The sequence below is a fragment of the Mastigoproctus giganteus genome, chromosome 5 (assembly GCF_048544385.1).
Source record: "Mastigoproctus giganteus isolate SK-2022 chromosome 5, ASM4854438v1, whole genome shotgun sequence".
NCBI classification, from domain to species: domain Eukaryota; kingdom Metazoa; phylum Arthropoda; class Arachnida; order Uropygi; family Thelyphonidae; genus Mastigoproctus; species Mastigoproctus giganteus.
Window position 1 is genome coordinate 202,668,108 of NC_143579.1, and position 18,628 is coordinate 202,686,735.

An 18,628-nucleotide genomic window follows, 5' to 3' on the forward strand; every position below is an offset into this window, starting at 1 on the left:
TCCATGGTTATGAAAAATATATACAGTGATAACCCAGTTTAATATAATACAATAAAATATACAATAGCAGAAGCTATTGAGACTGTAGCCTTTTTCAACTGATAATTTGATTTGAATACAACGTATATAGTGCGCAATGAGCTGAGAGTGAGGCATTTTATTCACTCAAGCTGGTTTTTCTATTGTTTTCGCATGGATGTGAGCTGTTTTACTCCAGCGTTAAAATGGTTGTCTCTAGGATGGGATGCAGATGCCTTTGCAGGGTTTATGTCCTTTGGATTGTTTAATATATTAAGTAACTCTAGCCATAGGCAGTGGTGAAAGTGTCGTGAGTGGTCTACTATTTCAAAGTCACGTTTGGGATCAAGATCGTGGTTGGTTGCCCAAAAATGCTCCGCGACTGTGGACTGGTCAGTTTCGGCAAGCTGGATTGCGCTGTCATGCTTCGTAAAGCGATCTTGACATCTTGATGTCTCTCCTCTGTAGCAGAACAAGACCAGGAGTCTTGTTCTGTCACAGTCTCTACAGTCTCTGTAGACAGCTGCTACATAGGAGAGACATCAAGACATCTCCAAGATCGCCTTATGGAGCATGACAGAGCAATCCGGCTTGCCAAAACTGGCCAGTCCGCAGTCGCGGAGCATTTTTGGGCAACCAACCACAATCTTGATCCCAAACGTGACTTCCAAATAGTAGACCACTCACAACATTTTTGCCACTGCCTATGGCTAGAGTTACTTAATATATTAAACATTAAACAATCCAAAGGCCATAAACCGCTGCAAAGGCATACGTCTGCACCCCATCCTAGAGACAACAATTTTAACGCTGGAGTAAAACAGCTCACGTCCATGCGACAACAATAGAAAAACCAGCCTGAGCGTATAACGTGCATCACTCTCAGCTCATTGCACTATATACGTTGTATTCAAATCAAATTATCAGTTGAAAAAGAGACGCTACAGTCTCGAAAGCTTCTGCTATTGTATATTTTATTGTATTATATTAAACTGGGTTATCACTGTATACAGGGTGATTCACTACCAGTGCAACAAACTTGCAGGAGGTGTAGGGGGCACAAAGACGAATCGGAATCACATAGCATTGCAGGGTCCGAAATGCCTTCGTCATGCGGTAGAGGACGTTGAACGGTAGGTCGTGTGAACAGCGATCCCGCTGGAAGTCAGCATTTGCGAACCATTTCTGTTGAAGAAACCAAGTAGCAAAAGTCCTCCGGAGTGGATAATCCGCAGGCTGCAATGATTGGGCGTGTTGCAGATGGTATGAACTCATTTGGTTTGTTGACAGTATCCTCCGTACAGTGGATTGGGAAATACCCAATCATTGGCCTATCGCTCGAGTACTCATACTCGGATTGCCTTCTGCAAGACGTAGGACATTCTCCTCATTGTCTGGCGTCCTCGTCGTTCACTCTCGATTCATGGTACCTCTCGGGAAACAACCAGTCTCACGTAACCTGTGCACACATGCGAAAATCGTATGATGAGGAGCATGCCTGTGCGGGAAACGTTCCTGGTACAAGCGCAGAGCGGCGCGCCCGTTACAGTCCGCAGCTCCATACGCGAGGTGCATGTTGGCCAGTTCAACGTTTGAATACTCGTCCATCTTACTGCCTCGGGAACCGGTTCACAAATTCTGACTTCCAGCGGGATTGCTGTTCACGCGACCTCCCGTGCAACGTCCTCTACCGCATGACGAAGGCATTTCGGACCCTGCAATGCTATGTGATTCCGATTCGTCTTTGTGCCCCCTACACCTCCTGCAAGTGTAGGGGGCACAAAAACAAACTAATTTGCTACTTTGTTTTTATTATTATTAAAAAAAAAAAAAAATTACTTATTGACATATAGTGATTTTTGGAGCCCTCTTCTAATTCAAAATATTTCCAAATACAAATTTTTTTTTTTTTTTACCCTGAAAAATTCAGATTAAAAATTGGGTTGCATCCTATAAGATTTGTACACAAGCACAAGAACTGAATCTAATGTCCCTATTGTTCTATCACAGACAAGAAATGTTGAAGAAACACCTGTGTCTGAAAACAGATCAGCAAAATGATTCCATTCTGTTTACATGTAAAAATGGCACCTCCGTAGCCAGGTGGGAAGGAGCAGCTGTGCGTAGCACACGCTTCTTGATTAGACCGGGGTTCGAGCCCGTCACCACCAAATACGGAGGATGCGGTAAGGTCAGGGAATGACCACCGTATATCCCAGAGCAATATGGCCTTAGTTGCTAATGCTCCTAAAAACCAAATAACAAACAAACAACAAACATGTAAAAATATGAAATAATGAAAGTTATATCAGCAACTAAAGGAAAAAGAGAATTTTTCTTGTAAAGTAGTAATGTGGGGTGGTTGGAGAACTTACAGCAGCCATTAATTTCACTGCATTCTCAGAAATATTTGCTGAATCAGTATTCAAACAATATGGCCCTGAATAAACTAGTCCGATATCTAGCTTTATATTATAATTGCAATATTTAAAATAACTAAATGCACAAGGCATAATACATTAAGAGTTTAATATCTATATAATATCGGTGTGTAGATACACCATAGACAACTCTTAAGAAACTACAAAGTAGTAATTGTAGGCATCATTTGCTCTTTCTCATATTGTGCTCTGCCTTCACGACGAGTTGCCATGATATTGCACTACCTCAAATAAGTAACACTTCACTAATAGAGAAGACTATTGTTACTTATTCTCAGTGAGTACCACCAACCAGACATGTTTCAAGGCTATTGGCCTATCATCAGTGGGTGGGCAGGTACCCTGGTATTGCAGACATGACGACCCAGTTGTGAAGATAATCACACAATATGAGAGATGCCAAAAGGTGTATATGACAACATTTAGGTGTATATGACAATAAATATTGTCATATACACCTTTTGGCATCTCTCATATTGTGTGATTATCTTCACAACTGGGTCGTCATGTCTGCAATACCAGGGTACCTGCCCACCCACTGATGATAGGCCAATAGCCTTGAAACATGTCTGGTTGGTGGTACTCACTGAGAATAAGTAACAATAGTCTTCTCTATTAGTGAAGCGTTACTTATTTGAGGTAGTGCAATATCATGGCAACTCGTGAAGGCAGAGCACAATATGAGAAAGAGCAAATGATGCCTACAACAACTACTTTGTAGTTTCTTAAGAGTTGTCTATGGTGTATCTACACACCGATATTATATAGATTATAATTACAGTATAGTTTACATTTTATTGGAGAATGGTTTAGCCTGAAAACCTAATTTCAAGGCTGTCCTGGTTTTTTTTAAGGTTTGAAAGCCTATTTCAAAAGGTCTGCTGCAAACTTTGGTTTCTCATAAATCTTGAAGAGTTCTTGCTGAGATTGTGTAAAACCATCTCCTTAACAATCTTCTACAAGCAGGCATCTAGTAAGTAAAGGAGCTGGATACGGAGGTAGTCATCTCTCTAAAAATGAAGCATTTCCTAAAGTGTTGCTGCAATTAGTCCAGTTTTTCTTTTTAAACTGTTGTCATTTGAAACTTGGATTTTTGGAATAACAAAATCTTTTCAGTTTGTTGATGAATCTGATCACAACAGTGGCACATACCGCTTCTTGTTATTAGCAGGAATCTGTCAGCAAGCTTACTTGGCTGCTGCTGGAACACTGGAAATTTGTTTGTTAATGTATCCCAACAGCTGTACTTGAATTTAAAACTAAATTTTTGAAGAAAAGTCTCATTTTCGTATTGCAGCTAGGGCCAAAAGCAGTCCCTAGGTTTCTTGTCAGGATTATATAACTCATGTCACTTGGATCCAAAATGGAAGTATCTCTGCATTATTCTGTGTAGTTAAGCACTTTTTGCATTTAACTCGTTCATGATGCAATACTGATTTTTCTTTTCATATTGCAAAATTTTGTCAACTCTCCTTAAGGTTTATTGCCAGTGTCAAACAACACTATGTCAGTGTATAATGCAGTGTCTCTCAACCTTTTCATTGTTGCTGCACACTTTTAAAGATGCTAAAATTTTGCGGCACACTACAATCACTATTATACTCATATATATTATATATACATATATATTATAAATATATATAAATAAAAATAATAAATAATATATATATATATATATTGTTTAAAAATATATATATATATATTTTTTTTTTTATATATATGTATATAAAAAGTAGGGATAAATGTAAAAGTTTTTTTGATTGAACATTACATCAGTCTGTACTATATAGATGCTGAATATGTATATAAGCATAACAGTATACTGCAGGCCATAAGGCCAAGATAACTTATAAAGACTATGATAGCTGTTTAGGTCTACAATACCATACCCTGGAAATAAATATATAATTAGTAATAATATATAAATATATAATACAATAATGATTATGTAGCTAATTATTGATATATAGATACATTGAAAGGGACTTTTTCAAGGGCTAACCCTTTCAATATATCCCACCAATAATTAACAGAGCTATCTTTCTGATTGCTATCTGCCTGTTTAACTAAGTCCAATTCTTAAACTTAAACATAAGGCTAATTTGGTTATAATTTAGCAGCAAACAGGCAAGATAACATTTAGCCCAACAGATAACTTTGAAACGAATATATAGAGAATAGAAGGCCAACTATAATTTTCAATTTATGATGTGGTAGTTTTATTTGATTTATATTTATGCAAAAGAAAGTACTGCTGACATAAGGAGAAAGGAAGTAGGGATAAGTATAGTAATAGTACCTCAATTTCCCTCGAATTGCTCTAATATCTTTAACTTTAACTAATATCTTTACTATCTAACCCTAATTTTTCATACCTCAAGATCTATTAGAGCAATTCGAGAGACCAAGCATCTATATAGTACATATTATACTTTTACTATAATAACTATGTATATACACACACTCAGTGATCACTGAATTATGACCACTCCTATGAAAACTGAATGCGACCCATTGACCACATGAGATACGAGATTGTGGAGTTAATCGACCTATGTAGCATAGATAAGGTGTCAGTGGTTCAGTAGGTAGTAAAATTCTGAGCGTGATGGGTAAAAGGAAGGATTTATCAGACTTTGATAAAGGACAGATTTTCGGTGCTTGATGAGCTGGTGCTTCGATTTCCGAAACGGCTGAACTGGTGGGGGTGTTTGAGAAACAGTACCAGGATTGGCATCAAAATGGTCAAACAACAATCCAACAGCAAAACTGCAAAGGTCAGCGAAAGGTTGATGTTAGAGGTGAGTGCCAGGTCCGACGACTTGTACAGGCAAACAGGTGCAGCATTGTTGAAGAGTTTGACTACCCAATACAACATGGACCAACCCGGAACAATATCTGGCATGACCATGCATTGCACGCTTGCACCTATGGGCTATACCAGCAGACGACCCCTACGGCATCCTCTTCTAACCAAGGTTCATGATATTTAATTTATTAAACTGCGCGAATAAATCTGCTAGAAAATCTAATTTACAGCACCAAATCTCACCATTTAAATTATTAAAAAAATTCTGATTGCTCCACGAAAAAAATATGAGCATTTCCTCACATAACTCGTCCATACACATAAGTACATTTCCTTTTGATAGCCATCGAATCTCAGTGTGCATTCTTAAAGAAAAATGATCAGACTCCAATACCTCCCATAATTTTTCGAAAATACATATTTTTTGTGGTTTTGTTTTGATATAATTGACCATTTTAACCGCTTGATCAAGTACAAGTTTTAAATCAGGTATGACTGTCTTTGCTACTAGAACTTGTCTGTGTCTAAAACAGTGTGTTGTAATAATATTTGAATTGTGTCGTTTTACTAAGTTTACAAATCCTTTTAGTGCTCCTACCATCATGGGAGCACTGTCGGTACAAATGCCAACGCACAATTTCCACAAAATATACCACACTTTTGTAAATAATTATTCATTACTTCGAAATATCTTGGCCAGTTGTCCTTTCCGTGACTTCTTTACAACAGAGAAAAAAAAAAAAAAAAGAGAGAGATTAATAAATGTATTGTTTTCGATAAACCTGACAAATGCTATTAATTGGCCTTTCCCACTAATATTTGTAGAATTATGTACTTGCAATGCAAACAATCGCCCAAAATTATTAATATGTTGAACAACTTGTTCTTCAATATAATCGGACATTTCTTTTATATGCCTGCTAATTGTGCTGTTCGATAGTGGTACAGCCATTTTTTTTTTTTGAAGTTCATCTCCCAAAAGACTTTTCACGATTATCCGACATACTGGTAAAATCGGACTTTCTGCAGTCAGGTGAGATTTTTTTTTTTTTTTTTTTGCCAACAGTTCAAAATTGGGAAACAAAATTATGCATAGGAGTATGTCCAATCACTGCGAACCAGTGGGCAGAGCTAGGCCAGCTCTTCACTCTTTGTCACAAAGATTTATGGGTGAGCACCATAAAGTAATTTAAACCATAAAATTATTTTTATAGATTTCTAAAGCTGCTCGAATTTTTTAATATGTAAAGAGCATTAATAGTTGCTATATTAGTGTCCTGACAAAATGATGCCGGGAAGTAAGCACTTTACAGCATCAGCAAAAAATGAACCACTTATTTGTTCTCTTCTAATTTGTCCAGTCATTTAAATTCATTATCATAACAGAGAGGAAAACACCTTTTCCCTAATTTTATGTAAATTTAATGTAAATTTACCTTTTTTGTTTTGTTTTAGTTGGTTAAAAGTTTTACTGTTGCCAATGCTTTTTTTTTCGTTTCAGAAAATTTGCATTTTTCTGAGTCCTGAAATTATCAAATTATTTTTTCATTTTATTGTCAAAATGTAATTTGCTAATATTAACACTTGAATTAGAATTTGTAGCATAACTTTTATTTTATTTATTTAGGAATATTTAATAGACCTTCATTAGATGAAATTGCTGCTCAACATATTACCATATTACCTGTTACCATAATTTGTGACAATGTAAGAGATCCAAGTAATATGGCCGATATCCTCAAGGCTGCTGCTGGTAGTGGTTGTCATAAGGTACTTCTTACTAAAGGTAAGATAGCTTCAAATAGTGCTTTTTATTTTGTTGATAACTGAAGTCTAAATAATAGGAAAAATTATTTTCCTAGAATTCCACATTCAAAAATGAAAAATTAATTTAAAAGTTTTAGAAGAGATTAAAAATTGGAAAAAAAGATTTTTTTGTGAAAGATATTATATATTACGTGGAATGACTTAACTAAACCTCACTAATCCAAGATATTAACTCCATGCTTGTAAGTAAAACTTAATTTTATTGAAACTTAATAAACAATAATTAAAAATTAATTTATTCTGGAAGTCATCGGGATGTTGCTGGATGAAGCAGGACTTCTAAATTTTGAGGAACTAAAACAAATGGCACAGGAGAAACAAAGATGGAGACAGCTCATTGGAGGAACTGACCAGTCACAAGACTGAATTACTGATGATGATTCTGGAAGTGAAAAACAGCAAGGAAGCATAGCAATAGCTTTTTAGAAATGTTTTGGAAGGAAGTTTAATTTCCTAAGATGCATTATCTTATAGAATTATGTGAGCAAATTTAAATTGAAGAATTAGGTGATGCAATTGTTGAAGGATTATGTAACTGCTAATTTGGCACTAAGCATTCGATCCAGTGGTTAATTTCAGTAAAATGGCACACCACTCCAGAGATGTTCAGAGGCTTTTGGACAATACTTTCAGTTACTAATGGGTTGGAAGAGATCGCCATTGCCCTAGTTTTCCGACCTGGCTCCATAAAAGTTTGATTGTGGGGAATGGTTAAGAAACATGTTTATGCCACAAGGTCTCAAAGCCTTGATAACCTTAAGGAACAAATATTCCAAGTTATCTTCAGTATACAGAAAATATGTGCAAATGAGCAATGGATTTAACTTTAAACCAAAAGGTTGTATGGACTGAAAATGGAGGACAGCAGGTAGAAGTTATATGTATGGCATTACTACATATAAATACAAAATTCTTCCCATTATAGTGGTAAAAATTTTTTCCCCCTGTACTTTTATGATTTGCTAAATGAAATAGTTAAAGACGTTATTGAAGAAAAGGAAAAAAAATTGAAATGGGAGAAATTTTGGATACTATCTCTATTATAACAATGGTATAGATATGTGGAACATATGGATCCCGGAAGGCTTCCAAGGAAGTCCTGAGGTCATTTTATGAAGGATAAGTTCCAGAAGATCGGAGCAAAGCATTAATTGTACTAATATAGGCAGTCCTTGACTAACATAGGGGTTTGGTTCCTGAAGTCATTACTTAATTCATAGTTCCATACTAAAAATGTGCACTTGCACTACTTTTCACTTCTGTATCTCAGTAATATTGGTGCTTTATGCTCTTATACATAAAAAATATTAATTTATTATGAATTTTACATTCATTGTTATATTCACATAATGTCACAAAACGTGCACATAATAAAAAATTAAAATATTTCTTTTCCTGTGATCCATTATTTGTTGTTTGCCCTTAACTGTGTCAATTATTGATGCTGCTATGTTCAAATCATTTTCTGTTGTAAACAAACTGTTACCTTTTCCATATCTTTAAATATGTTTACTTTATACTCCAGTGGAATTGTTTTGTTTTTTCACATAAATCAACATTCCTTTCTTTTGCTGAACATTTGCTAAACATGGTTTCCATCAACACAAAATTTACAGAGGAATACTGTGGACCAAATGATGGACATTGCAAACCTGAACAAACAGCATTGGAAGGGACCCTGCTTTGCACATGTGTCATCTTCAACACTTAGTTATGACTTGGAATTTTTTTAACATTTCAAAACCTTATGTAAAGTCCTGGTTACATAAGTTGGGGACTGTCTGTACGCAAAATGGAAAATAAAACTGGATGTGGAAACTGCAGGAATTAGTATATCAGGTAAAATTTATGCAAGTATCTTAAGAGAAGATTGTTGAATGTAACGTTGGGGAAGAACAGTCCAGTTTTAGGCTAAACAGGTGATGCCAAAATCAACTATAGCTATCAAAAATTATGGAAAAGTCTTGGTCTGTAAGGATTTGCTAATTTTGAAAATGCATACACCAAAGTACTTAGAAATCTTCTCTTTCAAATTTTAGAAAAATGTGAAATCAAGGATTTATGGGAAATAAAAATTTTGGCAAATGTGTAGTGGAGATTGCAGGAAGAATTGGAAAATGGTTTAAGGTTAAACTTGGGATAAATCAGAACCATTAGCATTAGTTTGAGGCATACAATGCAATGCAAGAAAGTAAGCTTATACAGCATCAGCCAAAAAAAAAAAAAAAACCCCTTCCCATTTCACCCATCCGGTCACTCCAAACGTTTGTCTAATTCAGCCTTAAATTTATTTAAGCTGTCAACTTCCATAAAAACAGATGGAAGTCTGTTCCAGCAATCAACTATCTGCTGGCTAAAGACAAACTTCTGCACATCTATTCTACAACTGTCTTTCTTCAATTTGAATCTGTGCACTCTCAGGTTATTAATCTGAGCAAGCGGAAGTATCTCGTCAGCATTGAGCCTGCTGAAACCATTCAAGGCCTTATACACCTCAATCAGATCACCTCAAAGGTGCCTAGTCTCCAGATGCTGCAACTTGCAGAACTTAAGCCTTTCTTTGTAAGCGCACCCCTTTGTTCCTCTCACCAATCTTTCTCTGTAGTTAGGTGGGCAGAAGCAGCAGTGCGCACGCTTCTTGATTAGACTGGGGTTCGAGCCCGTGACCACCAAATATGGAGGATGTGGAAAGGTCAGGGAATGACCACCGCATATACCCAGAGCAATATGGCCTTAGTTGCTAATGCTCCTAAAAACAACAACTCACCAATCTTGATGCCCTTTTCTGTACTTATTCTAGCAACTCTACATCCTTCCTAAAATGAAGCCTCCAGACCTGTATACAGTACTCAAGGTGTGGCCTGACCATTGCCTTATACAAAGGGATAATCACCTCCTTGTCTCTGCTAGCAAAATTGCTATATATCGTTGACAAAACTCCATGACCTGCTCTGGCAGCCCGTCTAAACTGCTAAGAGAACTTCATATCTGACTGCACAATTACCTCCAAGTATTTTCATTCTCCACCTCCCTGAGTACCACACAGTTGGTACGTTTCTCTTGGGTTACTGCTACCCATATGCACTACTTTGCATTTGTCAATGTTCAACTTCAGTTGCTACTTCTCAGCCTATCTACCTAACTTTTCTAGATCCTGTTGCAGTAGCATAGTGTCATTAACAACCCTGCCAACCTTTGTATCATCTGCAATCTTGGACATTAAACTTGATATACCTTCATCGATATCATTGATAAATACACAAAACAACAATGGGCTAGCACCGAACCCTGGGGGACTCCGCTAATAACATTAGGCCACGTAGAGCAGTGTCCATTTATTACCACTCTCTGCCGTCTCCCACTCAACCATCCCTTTATCCCCAGCCGACCGGGCTAGCCGAGTGGGTAAAGTACCTGCCCGGCAACCCAAAGGTCGCGGGTTCGATTCCCGCCTCGGGCTTGGATCAAAGTACTGCAAAAACCTTGGGAGGTGCAATATGGCCACAGAAGCCGATGCGCCAACAACTACCAAATCAAAAAATCAAAAAACCCTTTATCCCTTGCAGCAACTTGCCCTTAATGCCATACTGCTCCAATTTGTACAGCAGTCTTCCCTGTGCAATAGTAAAAGCCTTCCTGAAATCCAAGTATATGATATCAAAATGATTTTTTGCATCCAGTTCCTTTGTGACCACATCGTAGTATCCAATCAAATTGATCAGACAAGACTTTCCCTTAACAAACCCATGCTTTGTCTGAACTGTTACTGCTGTCTTGTCTAGGTGATCCTGTATCACCTCTTTAACCAGTGACTCCATTATTTTCTCCGGAACAGAAGTTAAACTAACAGGTCTATAATTATTTGTGTCACCCTTTGAACCCCCTCTGTGAATTGGGGATACATTTGCACATCTCCAGTCTATGGGGACCTCCCCTGACTCTAAGGATGCTCTCATAATTATGGCTAAGGGTTTGCTTGCTTCCCTTGCTGCCTCCTTCATTATAACTGGATAGATTCCATCTGCCCCAGGTGCCTTTTTTATGTTTAACTTCAACAATTTCTCCTCCATTTTGTATTGATGGTTTGAGCAGGCTCAACATTGAGCCTGCTCAAACCATCAATAAACAGTAGCATGCAAGATCTTGCGTGTAGGGAAGCAATTCTACATCCTTTCATATTTAACCTGACTATCTCAAGTTTGCGTACCATAAAGAACAGCACACACAGAATATGTTTATGTACTGCTAATCTTTAAAAGCTGGAAGAAAAGCAACATATCAAGAAGGAATGAGAACAGCGTCTGCATTGAACATATAAACAAGTGGTTCAACACAGCCAGTTTCATCCTCTTATTTGCCATAAGCGTATAAGAGTATTTCTAGATAGACAAATGTCTTAACTAGCTGTTCACTAACCAAAAGAGGTGTCTGAAAGTTAACACAAGTTTCATTCAAAGTCTCAAAGCATGTAAATTAATAAAGAAATTAACAAAAGACATATTTTGCTTTAAAGATAAAAGTTAAATGTATTTTTTTTTAATCAATTATTTTATAGTTACCAGCTCAGGTTTCTAGTTTCAGTAGGTATAACTTACATGTTCAACTTTAATAACATATGTTATGAGTGGAGTATTTAAAATCAAACTTATTTTCAATTATTGTACTTAACTCATTACACTTAAAATGGTGGCACTTGAGAATTACAACAAAACAGATATACGTTTTAGATTAACTCAATACTTCAATCCTCTGGCCCAAGGACATCCAATCTTTTTAGGATAGGGAGCCAAAACAGATACACTGCTGAAGGTTGTGGGCCATATTGGATTGTCATGGAGTGGGTTATGGGAATCCTTACCACTAATTATGCATTTTTTGAAATATAATTAAATTTGTGTTATCTGCATTTGTATTTACAGTTTTTTTTTTCACATTTAATAATTAAATATGAAAATCCATCAATTATTATATATTACTAATACTCTTATTATATGGCTACGCTAATAGTTGATAGCCTAAATAAATTTAAGGTTGAGCTGGACAGGCATTTGGAATGAATGGAGGGGTGAAATGGGAGGGTTTTTTTTTTTTTTTTTTTTTGGCTGATGCTGCATAATCTTTCTTTCTTGCATCGTATGCCTCTACTAATTTTAATATTTCTAAATTGTGACGAAGATACATAATACATGAGAAAGCAATATATGAGGTGTGGCAATAAAGTTCCTGGATTGGTTCAATAAAAATAACACAAAGTGAAGAAGTTCAGAAATGGTTTTATTTTTATTCAAAGTAATCACCACCTGAGTGAATGCACTTATTACACCATTCTAAAAGTTTATGAAAAGATTCAGCGAGGGTGTCCAAAGAGATGATGTTCAGTTTAGCGGTTATGTCCCCAATATCCTGAAATCCCTTTCCTTTGAGGGCAGTTTTCACCTTGGGAAACAGGAAGACATTCACAGGTGCAAGATTGAAAGAGTAGAGTGGATGATTGATTTACAATGCCATGTTTCACCAGAAATGTCTTTACAAAAAGTGCAGAATGAGTGGGACATTGCCATGCACTAAGAACCAGCTGCCTCTCTCTCTTGAAATTGCACTCTCATCCAGGAAATGCACTTCAATAGCCTTTGAAGCATCTGAACATAGAACACATCTTTGACTCTCTCTCCCCTTCAGGTACAAGTTCCTTGTGAATCATGCTGTTTGTTGAAAAATATGATCAGCATTGTCTCTGGGTCATACAGAAACACCCAACATTTATCTCCATTGACAATACAGTCAGAGAAATTAGGATTGTCTTGACAAGTCTGAATGAAATATTCACATGGTACCACTCTTTGTTGCTTCTGCTCATCTGTAAAGCACAAATTTTGCACAGATATTCCTTTTAACTAAATCTTCATGCAGAATTTGATGAATCTTCTCCTTATTCATATCCAACTCATCAGCCATCATTCTGAGGGTCAAGCGAAAATCTTTTGCCATTTCTCAAATTTTTGCAACTCTGTCCTTGTTGCTGGTATGACTTAACAGTGGTTGCACTGGTACAACTTAATGTTCATCACCATAAACAGTTTTTAACATTTCATATGTTTTTGTTGCAGATTTCCCTAATTTAAATCAAAATTTGACATTTGTTTGTCACTCCATTTCAAAATCGTGACATGGAAGAACGTTAATGCTACTAATGAAACTGGTTGTTACTTGCAACCTGTCAGCATACTGGACAATCTGTACCACCTTCTGTTGGAGGAAGTTTGAACTGCAACACCACTTCCATTTATTTTCAAACTCATCAAACACAACCACTGAAGCACCAGTCCCTGAACTTTATTGCCACACCTAATATAGAGGCCCCAGGTGCCAAGCGATTGTGACTAAGCGAATTCTCTGTGCTATAAGTGAGATTTCTTAAAAGTGATCCATAGTTCTTTTAAGTTCTTCTCGTTAAGCAATATATTTATTTCATAACAGCTCTTGATACAAAAGTGCTTGTACAGGGCAAGAAAGGAAAGCCACCTTTCTTTTTCTGATAGTTCTATTACTAACCCCTACTACTTTACACTTGGTCACACCAAGCACTGCTCCTGCCTCCCCTGGCGCCTCCGTAGCCAGGTTGGGCAGGAGCAGCAGTGTATAGCACACACTTCTTGATTAGACCGGGGTTCGAGCCTGTGACCACCAAATACGGAGGATGTAGAAAGGTCAGGGAATGACCACCGCATATCCCCAGAGCAATATGGCCTTAGTTGCTAATGCTCCTAAAAACCAAATAACAACAAACAATAACAGCAGCTTCCTGCCTCCCTGCAGTGGGGCCGGTAACCTGGGTGGTAAAAACAAATCCCCTGGGGCCAAAAGGAGCCATCGTGGATATAAGTAATTACCCATCTTTAGAGCCCTCGAGCTCAAGATCAGAAATTCCTGACAACGACCATGGCTCTAATCGTCCGAAGCGACTACGGACGGAAAATCAGAATAAAGATGCGCCAGCATTTCTTATAATGCACTCATTATCCACACAACCTGTTGGCAAACTATCACCTTTTCTTATACAGAAATGTTTAGAATCGGTTTGTGGATCTCCTAAAATGGTTAAATGTCTCCAATCTGGAGACCTTCTAATTGAAACTTCTAAGACAACTCATTCAGAGAAGCTGTTAAAATTAACATCATTTAACAGTATTCCAGCGTCAGTTATGTCCCATAATACTCTGACCACCTCTAGAGGCATTATCAGCGAATGGGACCTGCTATCCATATCTGAAGAAGAGATAATACAAGAACTCAGGGAACAAAAAGTGACTCATGCGCAGAGAATAATGACCAAAAAAGATGGCAACCTACTACCAACCAGGTCCATAGTTTTGACATTTAGTACTCCGACTCTTCCATCTTCTGTTAAAGCAGGTTATTTAAACTGGAAGATTTGGCCCTACATCCCAAATCCCATTCGCTGCTTTAAGTGCCAGAAGTATGGCCATTCTCAGACAGCATGCCGAAGCAATGCTGTGTGTTCTATTTGTGGCTCTAAGGAGCATTCCCAAGGAGACTGTACAGCTTCCACTCCTACTTTCCCTAACAGTAAAGGAAGCCATTCTGCTTTTTCTAAAGCATGTGACATTTGGAAAACGGGCAAACAAATCCAGAAATATAAAGTGGAGCATAAAGTCACATACCCTGAAGCAAGGAAGCAAATCCTGTTAACCATACCTAGCCGATCATACGCATCAGTCACTAAAAACAGCCGGTCAATTGCAACTGAAACAGATGTCTCCATTGAGCCAAACATTTCCTTTGCCACTGGGCCAAAACTATGCTAACATGCAATAAAAAATCTACAGTTAATGAAACCAGCAACACGCCAATCAGTATCCCAACTGATGCCATCTCAACCTCACCCGAAACAACAAAATCTGTTAGTGTTGAAAATCAAAAGACAATGAAACTACGCTATAGCAACATGGAAATGGAGGTTCAGTCAGAGGACGAAGACACAGTACTAGAATTACATGCCAATGATACCATGGACACAGGACGCCCAACTTTTCCCAGAAATGAAAAATCAAAACAAAACAAAACAGACAGAAACCTCAGAAAAAACAGTCAGATCAATCTTCCTCAGAAAAAACAGTCAGATCAATCTTCCTCAAATAAATCCAATCAATGAACAAATTCCTACAATGGAACTGCAGAGGATTACGCAGTAATATAGGTGACCTGAATGATTTACTCATACAAACTAACGCAGTAGGAGTATGCTTACAGGAAACATTTTTACCAAAAGTTTCACTCAAATTCAAAAACTATACTATGTTTATGCGAGAGAGGGATTCTGACTCTTCTCCTCGAGGAGGGGTAGGTATTCTTGTCAAAACTTCCATACCATCAAGACATCTCCAACTAGAAACCTCCCTAGAAGTTGTAGTAGTTCGGATGGCAATGAGAATATCATTAACCCTTGCATCTGTTTATATACCACCTAATTATCCTTGTTCCTAGACTGAACTTGGCAACCTTTTAACACAACTGCCACCTCCTGTCCTGTTTACTCGGTGATTTCAACAGTCACCATCCATTGTGGGGATCTTCCACTATGGATAGGAGAGGCCAATTAATTGAAACATTTCTAGATAACCATAATCTGACTGTATTAAACACTGGCTCTCCAACTCATGTTCAATTACCTATAGGTGCAACATCTGCCATAGACTTATCCATCTGTTCAGCATCTCTTTTTCCAAGCATGGAATGATTGGTGTTGAATGATCCATTCCCACAGTGACCATTTTCCCCATCATCAGCTCAATACAAACACAAGCCGTATCATGCCCTAAAGCCCGTACATCTTGGAATTTCCACAAAGCAGACTGGAAAAACTACTCTACTTGTGTCCTACTCAATAAAAACAGTTTGGTCCTTGAGGTTTCACAGACATGCCAGACAAGCTGTACTTGCCACCTGGGAGTCTAAAACGCTGATGGAACTGATATTCAGGTGACACTCAAGTCAAGTGGACCCAATTTCGGCGAAGTCTGGGCGGTCTGTGACAGCCAAATCCTCTGCTTGCCTTCATGATGGTGGGACTGTTAGTAATCCTGGGTATAACCTCCATTTTATCTATTGCACATTGTTCATTTCTTCTCTGTGTTTTGCTTAGCATTGTATTTCTAAAATATTTAAGCAGAAGTAAAGGAATTAACTGAATCATCCTGGCAAATTCTGTTGTTGTTGTGTGGATGGTTTATAACAAAAACTCAGGGGAAGAAAATCTACAGTATTACTAAATTTGCATATTTGTATTTTTGGTTGCAACACCTTGTGATCTGGACAAATTTGGGCTCCACAGGTGCTGTATTACCTGCACCACAAATCTCATCATCATCATCAGCCATTTTCAATCCACTGCAGGATGAAGGCCTCTCCAACAACTTTCCAGTTCCTTCTGTTTTGAGCACTGGCCATCCACAAATCTCAGGATGTGGCTAACTGGGAAAATTAAAGGTATACCTTTTGCTGTTCCTATGATGTTCCTACACTTACAATTGCTATTTCTGCCTGAAAAAGTCAGGATGTCCAGAAAAAGCAAGCATAGCACAAATATCCTAACATATCAATTGCAATAAATCCTACTCCACATTATGAAGACTTGCCCAATACCAGATCCCCCAAAATCATGGGATAAAAGAAGCAGTGATGAATATAGCAAGGATTCAAGGACCATCCACATAAACAGATTTGGACTACCAAACAGAAAATTATGTGCAGAAAGCAAGAATGACTTAATGATTTAAACTTATCTAAAGAGCAGGCAGAACCCTTCAATCTATCCTGTAATAGAAGCAGGAACTAAAAGGACAGTATATCAAAAATGTCACATTTTGAATTAGAATATTTTGTTATGGTAAAGATAGTGTTTCTGTAAAGATAATGAATGAAATGGGCATCAAACACAATCCTAATGAATGGCATAAAGGGTTTTTTAGAATATTTCGCTATGGTAAAGATGGTGTTTCTGTAAAGATATTAATATTCTTATGAATGAAGTGGGCATCGAACACAATCCTAATGAATGGTGTATACAGTCAAAGCTCTTTTTGGCGACCCTCTTTTTATGGATCTCTTTGTGGTCGCTTCAGAATCATTCTTCTTCACTCCAGACAACAACTCCATGGGTCTCTTTTTGTATATATTATCATAAATTCTGTTATTGATTCTCCATCTCTTCTTGGACAAATACCTTTCACTGTACCCTGCTTGAATTCTCGTTATAAAACTGATTTCTCACTGCCTGATTTTTCCCCATACTCAACACTTATATGGTAGTCTTCTGTTTCATTTCCTTCAAGTATTAAATAATTACAACACTGATTTTACACTTAATCTATCTATGTATAAGAATTTGTTCCTTACCCTGTTTTCTAAATCTAAATTTTGTATATATTTTAATTCTAGTTTAGTATTGATTATTACTGTTCTGTATTGATTCTGTAACTCTCAGCATTCTCACCATTATTTAGGTGAGAATCTGCATGCTCTGTAGGTGAGAAGTTTGTATATAATAAATAAATAAATAAACGTCCTAACATGTTATAATGTCCTATGTGGTTGGTCCCAGCCAATTTCTCATTAGCCTAATGCTATTGTAAAAAAAAATGATTTCGCTATAATGACCATAAATTTCTACGTCTTAATCTAAATTTTTACTTTTTTATTACAATATTTGCGTTTAAAAATTACTGAAAGCTTCAAATATATTGAAGTAATTGACAAGCTTACAGCCTGACTGTGAGAAATCATTTAAGATTTCCCATGCTCTTGTTTTCTCACAGTGCAGTAATGAAATAAACATCAGCTAGAAGTTAATTTCATTAGTTCGAGTGTATGTTTATTGGTATGGCTCCAAGAAAGCAGATATCTTTGCCAATCACAGATAAAATTAGGATTTTGCAAGCTATAGATAATGGTGTGCATTCTAAGACTGACATCACCAAACAATTTGGCATTCTTAAGTTGTTGTTGTTATTTGGTTTTTAGGAGCATAAGCAACTAAGGCCATATTGCTCCGGGGATATGCGGTGGTCATTCCCTGACCTTTCCACATCCTCCGTATTTGGTGGTCACGGGCTCGAACCCCGGTCTAATCAAGAAGCATGTGCTACGCACTACCGCTCCTGCCCACCTGGCTACGGAGGTGCTGCATTCTTAAGAGTAGGAATTCTGTTCTGTTCCCTATTCTGAAAGATTGGAAAAAGATTGAAAGTTTAGAGAAATCTTCTGCACCAGGTAGCAATTGAGCACGAAAGGCAAAGTATCTGGATCTTGAAAAGGTACTTTTGGAATGGCTAATGATGATGTGTGCAAAAAATATTCCTATGGGTGGTAATCTTTTAAAAGTTAAGGCTGAATCATTTGCGCATTGAATGGATATTGAAGAATTTAAAAGTTCAGATGGATGGTTCCATATATTTAAGACTCATCGTGGCCTGTTTTTTTTTAAAAAAAGTGTGGCGAAAGTGCAGCTGTGGAC

General features: G+C 37.3%; 1 protein-coding gene across 1 annotated transcript in view; it reads left to right on the forward strand.

Annotated features, from left to right (window-relative positions):
* LOC150086014 (uncharacterized) overlaps positions 1-18,628 on the forward strand; it is an 84,399-nt gene that overhangs the window by 57,633 nt on the left and 8,138 nt on the right. The window contains exon 7 of the mRNA XM_090374771.1: positions 6,896-7,054. Within this exon, the coding sequence (XP_090230897.1) occupies positions 6,896-7,054 (159 nt within the window). The remainder of the gene's footprint in view (positions 1-6,895; positions 7,055-18,628) is intronic.